Source organism: Cyanistes caeruleus, chromosome 14 (genome assembly GCF_971803275.1).
Source record: "Cyanistes caeruleus chromosome 14, bCyaCae1.hap1.1, whole genome shotgun sequence".
NCBI classification, from domain to species: Eukaryota; Metazoa; Chordata; class Aves; order Passeriformes; family Paridae; genus Cyanistes; species Cyanistes caeruleus.
In genome coordinates, this window is record NC_141714.1 from 15,388,271 (window position 1) to 15,404,021 (window position 15,751).

General features: G+C 42.1%; 1 protein-coding gene across 2 annotated transcripts in view; it reads right to left on the bottom strand.

Moving 5' to 3' along the window:
* Positions 1–15,751, bottom strand: part of LOC111928732 (fibronectin type-III domain-containing protein 3a-like) — a 38,891-nt gene that overhangs the window by 10,315 nt on the left and 12,825 nt on the right. For both annotated transcript variants that reach the window (XM_086850400.1, XM_086850401.1), the window contains exons 3-13: positions 12,491–12,626; positions 9,287–9,362; positions 8,348–8,424; positions 6,601–6,838; positions 5,434–5,706; positions 4,482–4,537; positions 3,232–3,386; positions 2,912–2,971; positions 1,694–1,832; positions 829–882; positions 30–151 (exon numbers count right to left, since the gene is read on the bottom strand). In XM_086850400.1, coding sequence (XP_086706526.1) covers positions 30–151; positions 829–882; positions 1,694–1,832; positions 2,912–2,971; positions 3,232–3,386; positions 4,482–4,537; positions 5,434–5,706; positions 6,601–6,838; positions 8,348–8,424; positions 9,287–9,362; positions 12,491–12,586 — 1,346 coding nt within the window. In that variant the 5' untranslated portion in view covers positions 12,587–12,626. The remainder of the gene's footprint in view (positions 1–29; positions 152–828; positions 883–1,693; positions 1,833–2,911; positions 2,972–3,231; positions 3,387–4,481; positions 4,538–5,433; positions 5,707–6,600; positions 6,839–8,347; positions 8,425–9,286; positions 9,363–12,490; positions 12,627–15,751) is intronic.

A 15,751-nucleotide genomic window follows, 5' to 3' on the forward strand; every position in this document is an offset into this window, starting at 1 on the left:
TCCTTTGGTGTCCCTGGGCTCCTGCTTACCTCATTCCAATGTCATTTTTAGCAGCCAGTCTGAGGGAGTATCTTGTGGAGGGAGCGAGCTTGGTGAGCTTGTACTGCTTCAGGTGTCCGTAGTAACATTCCTTGAAGGGGCCATTCTTCCCCTGGAACACAGGGAGATCCAGAGTCACACCCTGATTCCTGCCAAGGTCACCCTCCTCACTCTACATCTTCCTAAATCCCAGAATCTCAGACTGTTTTGGGTTGGGAGAGACATTAAAGCTCATCTCGTTCCACTGGCAGGGACACCTTCCACGAGAAATGTCATTTCACTCATTTAACAGTAATTAAAAAAGAAATTGGTGAGCCTCAAGAATGCAGAATTTAATGCATCATGGTCATCCTGAGTCTGCTGATGGTCACTCTGGGAAGTCTCAGTAATAAATCACATTAGGATTGAGATATCTGATTACTTTTGGTACTGTGGATTAGACAAAATGGTGATAAACCACTGAGCTGAAAACAAAACACATTCTGGAAGTTTTTTATCCCTTTGCATTACATCTCAGCAAGATGAGCTCAAGAGCTGAGGGACATTTGTAACATGACCCAAAGATGCCAAATGCTCATGCATTTCCATGAGAACACAGGAATTACTGATGCTCTGGATGACAAATGAGGCAGTTTTACACTGTCCCCTCCCACTGATCATTTGTTCCTTTAAAATTGTCAGGACAGTTGTACCAAAATAGCAGCTGTACCTAAGCAAAGGGTATTTTTAAGTGTAATTGCTCTACAGATGTCATTATGGGTTTTTTTTTGGTACTAGAAAAGCTCTTACCTCATCCCATTCTAAAAGAAAATTAGTTATTTTGGAACCATTGTCATTTGAGGACTGAAAATAAAGAAACAATGAAAAAAAGAGTTAAAATCAAGTGGTTGTAAATGTGTTTTATAAATATTACACATTGAATATTAAACTCCAACTGCCTTTTAATACAAGGCTGCTGTGCTGCTTCTTTTAGGTCTGATAGTTTAGAGTAAGAACTTAAAAACAGTTTTATTTTATAAATGAAGCAAATTATATTCTTAGAGCTCTTTTCCTTGTGCCTTATACTGTGTGCTCACCACCTGCCTGTGCAATCAAAAAGTTCACACAAGCAACATCTGACACATGAAATGGGAACTTCTTCATCTTATAAGCACAGATTCTACAAAAAAATTTCACTAAAGTCATTTAGCTGGAACCATTTTTCAACATGGTCCTAAGAAAAACACCAAAAACCAAGCAAACAGAGCTACCAATAAACCTTCACAGATACTGGTTATATTCACAAATCAGATTAAAAATGAGAATCTGTACAACCATCCAAAGAAATTTAGTCTGAATGGGTCAGAATAAAACATTAAGTCTTATCTATCATCCAGAACTCAAGGCAAGATTATATAAATCAAAATTCCTTTTTTCCTCTCTGCCAGTTCAGAAGAGAAGAGCCCTGCCACCAACTCTGTCACACCAAAGCTGCAGGTAAGAAACTCAGCAAACATTGAAAAAGAAGAGAAAGGAAATTATTATTTTATTATCAATCTTCACTGAGCAACTTAAAAGGCAACACTTAGAGCACATGTTGAAAAAGCTAATTTAAACACAGGAATCCAGCAGAGCGCTCTGCTCCCCTTCACTCAGCCCCAGGTTTGGTTCTTACCTTCCACTGCAAGCTCAGGCTGTTTTTGGTTCTGTTAATCAGTTTTGGGGCAGCTGGACAGTCTGGCTCACAACTCTCTGTAGTGAAGCTCACCAGTTCTGAAATGGTTTCTTTGATGGAACTGCTGGTAGCTGAAACTCTAAACAAAGGGTAATTAATGATGTGGCTGTTGCACTGGCACCTGCAAACTGAAAGGAAGAGCTGGCAGCTTCAGGGATTTCATCCCAAGCAGTGGCTGCAGGGTGGGGGGTCAGAGAGGTTCACCTGCTGACCCCACACCCCCATTTCTCACCCTTCATTTACTCTGCCATTACTCTCTGTCACAGTGGAGATATTTAGTGCTGAAATACCTGTGGGATAGGGGATGAAAACTATGGCAGGTGCTCTCAGATGAACAGGATACCTGACTGGAAATGAGCCTTTTGCTAGAAACACCTTAAAATTCAAACACAGCCGACACTTGTGCAGGGGGATGGGCACTAAACAGGCTAAATCATAAAAATCACAATTTTCACAGGAATTGTTTCATGTTTTCAGCAGCCCTGCCTCTTTCTGTGGAAAACATAACCCACTGTGCAGGTGGAGCTGGGCCCAGCATTTCCCACACTCAGAACTCCTCCACAGCTTCAAAGCAGGACTTTGCTCCAGGGAAATCCTTGGTCTCATCTGCTCCAGTGCCCCAGCACTGAGTATGGCTCTTCCCAGTGCTCCCCTGGATTGCTTCACCAGCTGCTCTCTTCCTGGCCAGCCCAACACCTCCAGTCAGGATCCTTTACTCCTGATCATCCCATCCCACTGCCCATTCCAGCCCATTCCCACTTCCCTGTTTGCACTGCTGCAGGTCAGACAAGCATCTCTGGAAATCAAGCTGACAACTCAGACTTTCAGATCCAATTCAAAAACTAAATTATCTCATTTACCACTGACTTCAGCCTACAACAATCTACAGAGTGCTGTTCTAAAAAAATACCAGCAGAGAATCATTTAAAGTTTGTAACTGAGAAATATGAGACAGAGAAGGTGGTAGGGAAGAAAATGAGGTGGTATTTTAATGAAATTAGAAGAGAAGTGGGAATTTAGATAGCAAACCCAATGTCCACAGCATGGTGTTTTTTCAGAGTATTCCTTAATTATTTGTATCACCCCTTTTCCATGAAGCCACAAGAATCCTGGAATTCCCACATTCCCCAAAGCATTATTTCCTTCCCAGCAGCATACCTGGCATGATAATCAGTGGCTGGTCTGAGATCAGGAAGTGTAATTGTTAATTCTTCCCCACTGTGAAAAGGCAAAAACAAACAGAAAGCAGAGTTACAGCTCTTCCTTAAACCTCAGGGCTCAAAGCTCATTGAAAAGCAAAACCACGTAGTGCACATTTAAGTTTCCCACTGTCCATGTATAACTCTTTAGTGACATTACTTAAAATTTATTTCATGTGAAGTAGGAAGGTCTGCAAGTCAACAAACAGCTCCTGATAGAGAGATTGCTGATTGGTTAATGGTTTAAACATTGTGCTTAAAGGAAGAAACTAAACTTACACATAGACAGATTTAAATTTTCCATTTTTACCACTGTTGGATATTGCTACTTCAAATGTAAATGCTGCTGGACTATGACTATGGCTCTCTCCATTCTGTGAACTAACTGGGAGATTCCAGGACAGAACGGCTGATCTTGCTTGTATATCAGAAACCTATTAAAAGCATAAATAATGCAAGTAAGTTTGCTTTCTGCAAGAAAAGGTTAATTAGTCAATAACATGGCGTCGCTAATTGGCCTAGGAAGCTCCTCACTGGAGGAATTGTTTCCCTTTGGAGTGGGAATACAGAGGCATTCTTTGGATTGCAACGACTTCCTCTTTTCATTTCTAAAGTCTTTCCATTCCAACACCAAACCAACACCACAATGGGGCAGGAAGAGAAAATTCCTGCATCAATGTTTCCATCACTCATTTGGAGCAAATGTTTAAGTGGGGAGTCTTGGGCAGGACCCCGGATCAGATTAGGCACAGACATCTCATTTTCTGACAGCTCCCTCACACAATATTCAACCACTGATCCTAAGGACAGCACAGGCTTTGTCTGCAAAACTCAAAATTTCTTGTCTGATTTTTTTTTTTGCTGCTTAATTCCCACACTCCAAATTCTCTCTGCCCAAGGCAACACAGCCCTGTGGTAGCTCAAAGCACAGATGTCAGAAGCAGCAGGGAAAAAGTACTAAAGGACCAAAAAACCCCTCAAAAGCCGGTGCAAAGGAACACAACCCCTGTTTGCTGTGTGGATAATGCAGAGAAGAGCTCATTAAACTTGCTCAAGATCAAACACAGACATTTTAATTACCCTCACCAGACTCCACCTTCCTAAGCAAGTCTCTAAATACTCAAATATTTGCTCCAGTTTCTCAATAGAACATCAGAAGAGGATCTGTTGGTGTAAATTTTATCCTCAACACTCCTAAATCCTCTCTGCTGAGTAGAGAATGGTTCCAAGAGTAGACAAACTTCCAAGAGTTTAGCAGGCCCCTGGTTTGCAAGGTAAAGCCCTCACATACCCTGGAAAACTGCAACAGTGGAATATTCTGGGATTACGGGCTGGCACACTCAGAAATAGTGAATTTCCAGCATGGTTGCCCTTTCCCAGCTATAAACTCTGACAACTAAACTGTATTTACCTTCTCTATTAAAAAAACCAAACCATTAAGAACGAAGAAAAAGGGATTGATAAAACACACGTTATTTTATAGGAAGCACAGGCCCAGAAAATAATGGGATTTTAAGGCTAATACTTACGACTGGCTTGCCAATGCTCAAGTGAGTATCACATTTCCTGGATTCTGTGTCAGATTCTGCAATTTAAACACAAACCAGATTATCCCAAAGCCTGGGAGCAAACCCAGGCTGTTACCAAAAGGCCACCACGAGATGGAGTTGGCCTCAACAGGACTTGAACAATAGTTCTTATTGTGCAAAGTTCATTTCCCCTGTTTGTTTTGGCTGCGTGAGGGGCAGAAACACCAACTATCCAAAACCAACAGTGGTACAAAAACCCTTTTAGTACATCCTGCACAAAGGGGATCTTTTCCTAATGGAGCAGAAATAGGTTTTCTTTGACAACATAAAAACAGTCCTCCAAAAATGAGAGGTGTTAAAAAAAATGACAATAAGATCTTATCTTTGCCTTATGTGTTTTCCAGGAATTTCTATGGCAAAACATTCCCAAGTTTGGAAGAAGCCTGACACTGTCTCAAAGCAATGCAATGACAATGACACTGCACAAGGTTTTTAGTAATCATGAGGTATTAAAAAGCTGAAATTTCAACTAATTAAACAACAGCTTCTACAACTGCTCAAGTTTTCATATTTCTTGAAGGTTTAAGTGACTCCTGGCTAACTAAAAAGTACCACAAACACTGACACCAGAAGTTCTAGAAGTAACTATGGGTCACCCTCAGATATTCAAGATCAGAATATTGATCTTTCCTGGGTTAGAAATGGCAGGGAAGTAAAAAGGTTTAAGATTAAATCTTCCTGAAGACCTTCTTTGATAAATACCAAATGAAAAAACTTGATATTCCAATGATTCCTAGAGAAAAAAAAAAATCTAACCATAATGGACTTCAGGCTTCCTCTAATCCTGAACAGCCAAACAAATTTATAAATTCAGCTTTTTCAGAACCTGTTTTGCAATGAATTTATAGAAAATAAGAAAATAATTGAGATTTCCCCAGTCCATGCCACCTACCTCCCATCTCAGCCTCTGGAGTGCCCTTTGTTTTTCCTATCTGCTTCTGCTTTAGTGCTCCAACTGCCCCTTGCTGGCCCTTGCCATTCCCATTGGGAATTGTGGCATTGGAAGAATTAAGGACTTTATGTGGTGATGAGGGAGGGCTGTTCAGTTTATTGTTGGTGTGACCACTGGCTTGTCTGTCCTTTAGCCTCTTCTTGAGGTGTTCCTGCATTTTGAGACTCCTCTCGTCCCTCTGGATGAAGTTTGTCCTTCCATGGGAACGAGGTTCTGCAAAGAAGGGAGAAGTGATTTCATTATTCTGAATAATTCATTTGACACCTGAATCTACAAGCTGGAAAAATCACTAAAACCTAGCTAAAACCTGGAACTTCCATGTGCTCTGTCAGTCTGGGAGTGCAGGGATATTGGAGTTTTGGGGTCTTTTTAAACTGAATTTCTTTCTCCTCTCAGCTGCCCCAGATCCTGCTTTACAGCTGCCTTTCTTCCCTGCTATAGGCACATTTTAAAAAAATTAAGCAAATTTAGAACCCAAACTGAATTTTTCCAACACAGCCTGAATGCTGTTTTACCCTAGAGTGAGCCAAAATATGTAATTACCAATTTATTCTTGAGAGACAATGAATGGTTTTATTAAGTATAACTTCTATTTTAAGTCTTGATTATAAAATAAGGATTTGATCTTGGTTTAATTCAACATAACCCTTGTCCTTCACTGATTTATTGCTTCATCCAGTTTTTAGAGTGGGTCTGCATGTCACCCTCCACTATAGATAATGACATTTTTTAGGGGATTTTTTCACTTTTTAGTCATATTTGGACTAAAAAAAAAAAATAAAAAAATCATGTATCAAATTAAGTTCATTTTCAATAATCCTCATGTCAAGGCTGTGACAAAACTCAGTGGGCAGAGTTTTAGGGAAAGGAGTTAAAAACCCAACAGGGATGAAAGGGAAATACAACATTTCTTAGGTAAAAATTTGCATAATTCCTCGAAAACAGAGAATTCCAACAGAAAATTCAGAGGATACACAATCAAACTTTGCACATGGTGAGTACCTGACCCACAGGGGTGCTCTAAGTTAACAGCAGAACCCCTGGGAATGAGTGGGGAGGCAGGGCCAGCTGTCCCTGCCGGGATCTGGGGCATTCCCAGGCTCTCACCTTGCTCCTGGAACACGTGTGGTGGCGGGGGCTGGTGCATGAACTGAGGTGGGAGCTCTCCTGTGCCGGGCACGGCGGGGAACACGGGGTGAGGGGGGGGTGGCAGCAGGGCATGGGGGTGGTGCATGTAATGGGGTACATGGGGAGGAGGGGGAGGAGGAGGGGGATGCATGGAAGGATGGAATTCCCCCGAGTGGGGCACCACCACCACTCGCCGAACCCCGTTCTCTTCCACCACCTGCCGGGAAACGGGAGAAAACAACCGTGAGTCCAGAGACAATCCCATCAAATATTGTACATTTAACAAGGAATTTCCCTGCTCTGGGTCACACCCAGCATCTGACAGGCAGGGGTTTGTACACCAGGCTGGATTCCAAGGAAACCAGGAAGGTACTGCTGGGATAAAGGGGAGTTTGAGGCAGTCAGTCACACCAAAGTGCTGAACAATCACAAAATCCCAGGACGGTTTAGGTAGGAAAAGATCTTAAACTTCATCTCATCCCAGCCCTGCCATAGGCAGGAACACCTTCCACAGAACAGGCTGCTCCAGGCCCCATCCAAGCCTGTCCTGGAACACTTCCAGGGACGGGAGTCCACAACCTATTCACTCCTGAATTATTTCACTCCACTTTGGCAGAATCCAAGAGAACCAGCCCTGGGCTGCTCCAGACACTGGGAACACAAAGTTATCACCTCATCTAACAAGAACAGTCCAGGTAACTCAAGCTCTGATTTAGAGCTGCTTTCCAACTTGTCAATCCCTGTCACAACAACCAAGGGAAAACAACCCAACCCTGCTGGTTTCAGGTGACAGCAAACACAGAACAAATAAATGTGGTTTTCAGGCTGAGCAGCTCAGCGCTGCCAGGGCTTTGCCCACTGTTTGCACTGAGGGATCCATTTCACAGGGATCAGAAATTATCTGGGGGAATCTTTCCTCAAGGTCTGCAGGGCTGAAGAGCAGAAGAAGCCCAAAATGCAGCTGTGTGCAAAAAGTAACTGCCTGGAGAACCCAAGAACTCACAGGTTTCAAACCTACTCACAACACTCCTGATTTTCAACATTACTACAACACGAGCTCCGTTCCCACATTTGGTTTTAATTATTTCATTTTAAAACGCATTAATTTAGAAATAAATCAAACTGGGAACTGGGAGTATCTCTGGTAACAACACGCAGGTCTGACCTGAACAACACCCAGGAGTGGAAAATCCATGGGAGTTGGAAAGCAAAGCTGGAAAAGCCCAGAGCCCTGCTCATTTCCCAAACAATCACTGGAATCGGTGTTTGCATCACCACCACACTCTGCACACTCTGCTCCAGCAGTGCTGGAATTTCAGGAGATCAGGGCTGGTAAAGACAGGGGCACTGAAAACTCAGATAATTTTTTGTATTAAAATAGAAAACCTGCAGCCAGTTGGGACTGTTCACATGACCCAGCTTCACCCTGCAAACAGGACTGATGAAAAATAAACATGTGGATCCTGTTCATGGAGCTCAGACAGTCAATTCAGAGCTGCCCTTGTGATTAAAAGTATCTTTAACTGCTGGGAGTAGGATTAAAAAAATCCTGGAAACAGGATCAGACATTACTGAGAGAGGACAGAAACCACAATAAAGTGAAACAGTTGGTAAGTTCAATGGAAAAATTAGGTTTTTTCACGGCTAAAATCACCAATAAATAATAAAAATATTATTAGTTTTTCCCCAAAAAACCACACTGCAAGAGGAGGAGAAATAAATGTACCTGAGATACGTAACCGGGAGGCACAAAAATCGGCGGCATGGAACCGTTTGGTGACATCATAGGGACGTGTGCTGGACCTGGCGAGGACAAGGGGCCACTTTTTAACAACCAAGGCTTTTCCCATCTGGAGACAACTTTTTCCAAAGGTGGGAACTCACCCTGGAGCCTGAAACATCAGGAATTGCATCCCATTCTCTGTTTGATTATTAGCTTTATCCCAAACACCACGCTTGGGCCAACAGTGTCTTTTCAATTGCACAAAAATATGTATAAAAAATTTTAGCTCTTAATTTGTGACAGCTAAAAGTCTATATTCATGATGGCAAATGCAGGTGTTGGGATAAAGCTGATGTAGGAACTTTAAATAAAATTTTAAATACATTATTTTTTTATGTTAAGCTCAAAGGAATTATTCCTGTAGGGCATTTGATGAAATGGAATCAGAATGGACATATTTTATATAATTAACATGTAAAATGGTAACAAATACTCCAAAAATGGAAATACTGATAAATTCAACTTGACTTACAGGAGATATTTTGCCCTGGCTTGGATTTTCTGTCACTTACCCAGAAGGAAAAAAGGAATTTGCAGGCACAGAGTGGAGCAATGATTCCCCCACCTCACAGCACAGGGAGGTCCCAGTGCCTGTTAAAGTTCTTTAAATTATTATGGATTAAATGCCATAGAAATGATGTGTAAAGATCCTGGGAAGGCACTTAGTCAAGGATCACTGCAAACACATCTTTTGGAAATTAAATTCTGCAGGATGCAGGGAATCCTGGCAGCTTCCCAGTGCTGCCTCACTTGTGCTTGGATACAAACTGAAAAATCTGATTTATTCCAGTGCAGGAAATGCATCTGATATCCCAGAAAAAACCCAGTGGAATAACCCTAGAACAAAACTATTTGGATTCAGGACTTGAGCTTTCTTTTTACCTTGAATGCACTGAATGTGTCCATCTTCAGTTGTAATTGTAAATGTTTCACCTGGGTTTACCTGGACAAGAATCACCTGCAGGAAACAAAACACAAAAGAGAGAGGTTGGGGGCTTTTTAAATTTTAGAAATTTTCTGGGGGAAAAACCCCTTTTCTTTAGAGACAAACAACAACAGAGCTTTGGCAACCTTGGAGGCATAAAGGAAAATGGTTAGAATGATAGGTAGAATGAAAACATTTCTTCCTACTTTGACATAAAATCCTTGTATTTTTAATATGGTTACTCCCAAAAGTGCATCACCTGATACACAGGAAATAAGCTTTTAATTTCAAATTTCACACTGCTTCTTCTGCTTTTACTGAGGCAATAACGACCTGAGATTCACATTGCATTCCAGGCTTTTCCCTGCAGCTTCTGAGAGCCCAGGTGTGTTTTCCCTGTGAAGGAATCCAAGCCCCAGTGACAAGTGACACACTGCAGGTCCCTTAGGACGTGGCCATGTCCTCCTGCACACAAATCCAAGTGGAGCTGGGCCAGGATCACTCCCCAGGCACTGCTGGGATCCCAAACCATCCCCTCATCCTGCCCCAGCCTCAGGGGAATTTTGGCAGCTTCACTTTACTGCAACATCTATGATATTCTACAGCTAATCCTTTAATAAAAGTGGGGTTTGGCCAGGTAAGAACTGCAGGTGCACAATTAAAATTCCACCCTAGTGACAGCTGGTGCTGATGTAAAAATTGAAATAAAATGTATTTGTTAAAGCAGCTGTGAAAATCAGTATCATTATCTTCCATTCCATTTTTATAAAGTATTTTTGCACTGTTCATGGAGTGACATTTGTAGCAGGTAGATGGGACCAGAAGGAATCACCTGGTCATTTAATTCCTGGTAAAATGAGCTACACATGACATTAATGATTGAATTTTTCTGAGCTGTTACATTTCCAGTGCTGGAACTCCCTGAACACCCCAGGCACCAGTTTCACTGCTCTCATCACTACAGACTCCAAGGATAAATGATAAATGCTATTTTAACACTGGTTTTGCAGCTTCTGCATATTGGTGTATTAATCTTTGATTTTATTTTTCATGACCTCCCTTGTAGGGGAGAATTGATGCTCCTTGTACAGGAGAATATTACTTTGGGTGGATGGCTTGTTTCTGGATAAAAGTGAAGCACCAAAATCTCTGAAAAGGCCATTTAGGCACTCAGTAATATTTATTACTAGGAGAGGGAGAGATGGCAGAGAATGCCTTTAGAAGTGGCATAATTTGCATTAATAATGAAATTTATGCAGATTTGTCCTTCAGAATGCAAGTGAATGTATGACTTCAATGCTAATAAATTTCTTGGGGTAAAGGGAGAGAAGTGGTGTTAATTGTTTAACAAAAACTGACAATAATGGGCTGGGGATTTACCAGTGCACAAGAAACAGGAAAAAGATTTGCTGTGGATCCAGGACTCCAGAGGCAGGGATTGACCTCAGGAAAAGGCTCATCTTGGAGGGCGAAACTCAGAGGCAAGAAAGGGATGGTTTTGAGAGATTCAGAGCTTCTGAGGGTGGCACAACTTCAGAACAGGCTTCCATGAACTGCAGCTCTCAGAACCAGCTCAGGAAAACTGAGGGAAGGATCCGAGTGCTGCAATCACAGGGCTGCAGCAGCAGTTGGGAGCCTGGAATTCCAGGAATGCACAGGCCATGTCTTAGAGCAGTGACTCACTGGAATTAATGAAGCAAATGCAGTCCCAGCCACCTTCCAACAAGAAAAATTTCCAGGAAGCTGGAGTATTGTTGAGCCAAGTGAGATATGGGGACTGCTGAGCCCAGGAGCTGCCAATGCCTCCAGGTGTCCTGAGCGCCTCTCCAGGGCTGGTGGCACCAGCACAGCCAAAACTGCTCAGCCACAGCTCTGGTTTTATCCCTCTTTCACACACTTTTGGATCCAGAAAGCCTTTCAGAAAATTTCCAACTTTTGCTTTGAGTGAAATGGAACTAATGGATTAACTGGAATTGGCCAAACACACAGGTTTGATTGCTGGAAACAAATAAAATTCCTCTGCATTAATAAAGATTCTAAGTTGAGCCTCTCTCTAAAATATTCTATTTTAACTTCAAATCTGCTCTTCAAATGCATCTCCACAATACAACTCTATTATTTCCCCTTTTTTCTTTAATCTCACCTGATTGCACAGTCTCCTCTAGGTCTCAAAAATGTCAGTGACTGTCACCTCCATGTCCCACACACACAGCTCTGGGGAAAGGGGCCAATTAAATCTACTTGATCTCTTTTCCTCATGAAACCTGAACCACCTCTCAGCTGGGCAGGGCTGAAATTTCACCTTCTACTGTCACAACTTCAAAAATATCTTGGAGACTTTGCTCATTTCCAGACACACTCACTGTACTTCCACCTCCAGGGTCTGAGGCAGAAAGGGGAAAAAGACTTTTTCTTTAATACAGCTCATTTTTCCAAGCAGACAACTGAGACAACAGTTGATTCTCAATCTTCAACAGAAGATTCTCCTTCTTATCTGCAACAATGACAAATTAAAGGTGATTTCATCTAAACTTTCAGCATTTATGACCCACCAGACCTCAAAGGATGGGAAGAGCTCACAGTATTTGTAGTATAATGCACTCAGCTCTTTCTGCTGAACACTACATTCCCATTTACTGACAATTTACTCACACTTGGGCTTCAGAATTATTCTGCTGTCACTTTTACCTGTATTTCTAATCCTACCAGGCACTTCTGAAAGGTTGTGTCCAATAAAGCTCTAAAGTTTCAACTAAATACACTCAGGTTTCACCACTGCACTGTAATTATTAATGAAGACACTTAAAACCAGGAAGCCAAGGTCTTTCCTTTCATTTTCCTGTAATAGATTTCCTCTGCAATCCCTTGCTAATCTTTATTTATTACTTCACAGGAGTTCCTAAACCTTTATTAACCCCCTAATTTTTCCTATGATTTTTGGAGTCTGCAACTCCATTTTAAAGCCCTTTTTTGACACCTGTCCCCTGGCCAGGAGCTGAATGATTTTTTCCTCTTTCCATTTGCACTTCTGTTTAACTCCTGACGTCAGTGCTCACAACCACATCCTCCCCCAGTTCTGCAGAACAGTGGCAGAGCTGCAGGGTTTTTGAGGAGCCAGCATCCCAGTGGTTCCCAGTGCTCCCAGTTCAGGGCTGACTTGCCTGCTGGATGCTGTCCCCGTTGACCATGTGAGGTAGAAGTGGCACTTCATTCAGCAGAGGTGTGGCTTCCAGAGGGGGCGGCTGGTCAGCCATCATTTCTTGGGATCATTCATGGACACCTGCTCACCTCAACCACCTGCTCCAAGAAAAAACAGGGATGAGGTCAGATCCAGCTCCCCCTTCCTAAAATCATTCTCTGTTTGTTTGACAAACTCAGCTTGTGGGGCCCTGTCAACTCAGAATATTCCCAGTGCACCCAAACAGTCCAGTATTATCCTGTTTTTCACTTTTAACTCCTTTTATGTAAGAAATAAATGTCCTTTCCCCAAAATTCTCCGCTTTAATTATCAGGAATATTCAGCCACGAGTGCTAGAATTGGTACCTCAGTGCAGCAATTACACAGTAGAGGAATTTATACATTTATACAGCAATTTATTCCTAAACTTGCACTTCAAATTCCTACACTGCTTCCAGTCCAGACCCCAAGCTTCAGGCTAAATAATGCACATACCACATTTAGATTTCAGTGATGACCAAAAAAAACCCCAAACAGTGCAATTTCTCCAGTACAAAATCTGCCAGGTTGCAAACAAAGCTTAAGACAACACAAAATCCCTCCTTGTCCCAAAATTTTTGACTTGAGAACCACGGGGAAATGTGAATGGAAAAGTGTTGCAGAGTCGGGGGCTTCCAAGGAATAATCTGTAATTAGAGCCAGTCAAAATACACATGATGCAAATTAATTATAGTTATTAGAGCGAGTCAAGCAGCAAGCTCCCTGTGGTAGGGAATTTTCAGTGTATAGTTAATCCAACATCCATAAAAAGCACAAGATAACAGGATACAGGAAATGCTGACACTTCCTTCTCCTTTCCCATTGCCTCCCATAAACCAGACGGCAAAATGTGGTTAGGAGGGTTCAATTCCTTAAAAATAAAAAGCAAACCACAAAACAGCCCCCTAAATTTGTGCATGAACCAAGTCAGACTGCTTGAAAGTGTCAGATCCTTCCTCAGTTCTCCACAAGCAGCACAGAAAGGGTAATATTTGGGGAAGAAAAGAAGATGAAAACTGATTAATTCTGTACCTGTGGGACTGCATTTCCAGCAGATTAGCAAGAGTAGGAGAAATATCATATAATTAATATAATTTATTCTGGGTTTAACTTGTTTTGAACAGAAAAATCTGTAAGAAAGCTGAGATTTCAGAGATTTTCCTTTGTTATCAAGACAAGGCAAAGGAGCTGGTGGAATCCACTGATAAAACCCCCATTCCTCCTTTGCAAAAGCATCTCAAAATCAGAGATACAATCACACAGCCACAAAATGCAGCACAACAAACTCCTCAGGACTTGCCAAAACCCAGCTCCTTTCACAAGGAAATTCTTTTCCAGGGCTGCTCCAGTAACAATTTTAAGAAGCCAAACATCACTGCAAGGTGCAAGGGCTGGACAGGACCTCAAAGATCAAATTTGCATCAGGTTTGGCCTAAAAAACACTTAATAAATACACTGAACTGCCTTAGTATGGTATTTATTTCCTGAATAAAATAATCTCCTTTTTGTCAGGTTTGGAATTTGCCAAGAATCTGCCAAGGACGCAAATTTTAATTCTTCCACTTAAAAACCCCTGCCTGGAACAGTAAAATTCAGAAAAAGGTTTCTTCCTCTACACCTCTCCCATTTTTTGAGGTTGGATCTAAGCCTTAAGAACTATAACAGGAATTCACTGTACATAGGAAATACGAAAATTCTTTATTTTATATATGCATATGGAATTCTTGAATCTCAAAGAAAACAGAAATTAGTACTTAAAATAAAGGGGAAACCCCTTTACCAAAAGGCAACTCCATCTGTATTGAAATTCACAAGCAGCTGCAGAAAAACATGTTCTGAAACAGGGCCCAAAGGCACCTGCAACTTTAAATAAAGGTTCAGAGTTTCTCCGATTATCCTCTGCAACTTCAAATAAAGCTTCAGAGTTTTTCTGCTCATCTTCTGCAACTTTAAATAAACTTTCAGAGTTTCTCTGCTCATCCCCTGCCTTGGCTGAATTTAATTCTCTCTTTAAGACAAAATATAGAGCAGAGCCCAAACATCCCCAGGGTTTTTAGAACCCTTCATCTTCTAATTAAACAGAGGATTTAATTTACATGGACACCTCCACACATTTTCTGCTTGCTTAGTGTTGTAATTTCATTTCTATGAGGAAGAATTTAATATTTGGAGTATCAGGAAATAATTTAGTTTAAACTGTTAATGATAAAACTCCAAAAATAGCCAATTTTGTGCCTTAGAAGCAATGGCCATATGGTCAGAGAAAACAGAAGTATTGACAGGAACAAAAACATCTGAAGAGGTTTGGGGCAGTTTCATCTGGATCAGAATGTTGAGATTTCCCTGTGCAGCTGGGCTGGGGTGGCTGCAAGTGGCAGAATACTGATGATAAAGAGGGACGTCCTGACAAATTGGAAAAAAACAAGTTATTTTGGGTTTTGAGCACTGTTTCATTCCTTGAAAACACTGATAAGAGCAACAAAAACACCCTGCCCTCCAAGGGAACACGGTCAATGAATGTGGGACTCAACCCCTCCCCACTTCAACAGGTAAAAGTTTTCCAGGGAAATATATCCACAGATTCACCTCCCCAAAGTCTCCATTCCACTTGAGGAAGTAGGTGGTACCTGGGTAAATAAAAAGAGAATTCCTAAAAAGTTATTACATACTCAGCACAATTTCCTGCAAAACAAAACAAAGACAGAGCTCTATCTTGAAAAGCCATTTCCCAACACCCTCCCACGGTGGGGCTGGAGCAGGGAATCCAGTCCTGCTCGGCCCTCCCTGCAGGGCAAGGCTGCTCCTGAGGGAAAGGTGGAGGATGGTGCAGAGAGGAGATTCTGGGATTCTGAACCCACCTCCACCCACACTCCTACACACAGGCACCAGGGAATCCAGCATGGCTTGGGTTAAAAGGGACCTTAAAGCCCATCCAGTGCCACCCGCTGCCATGGGCAGAGACACCCTCCCCTAGCCCCTATCCCATTCAACCCAGCCCTGGACACTTCCAGGGATCCAGGGGCTGACACAACTTCTCTGGGCACACTGTGCCAGGGCCCTGCCACCCTCACAGACAGGAATTCCTTCCCAATATCCCATCTCATCCTGTCAGTGGGAAGCCATTCCTCTCATCCTGTCCCTCCATCCCTTTTCCCAAGTCTCTCTCCAGCTTTCCTGGAGCCCCTTCAGGCACTGCAAGGGGCTC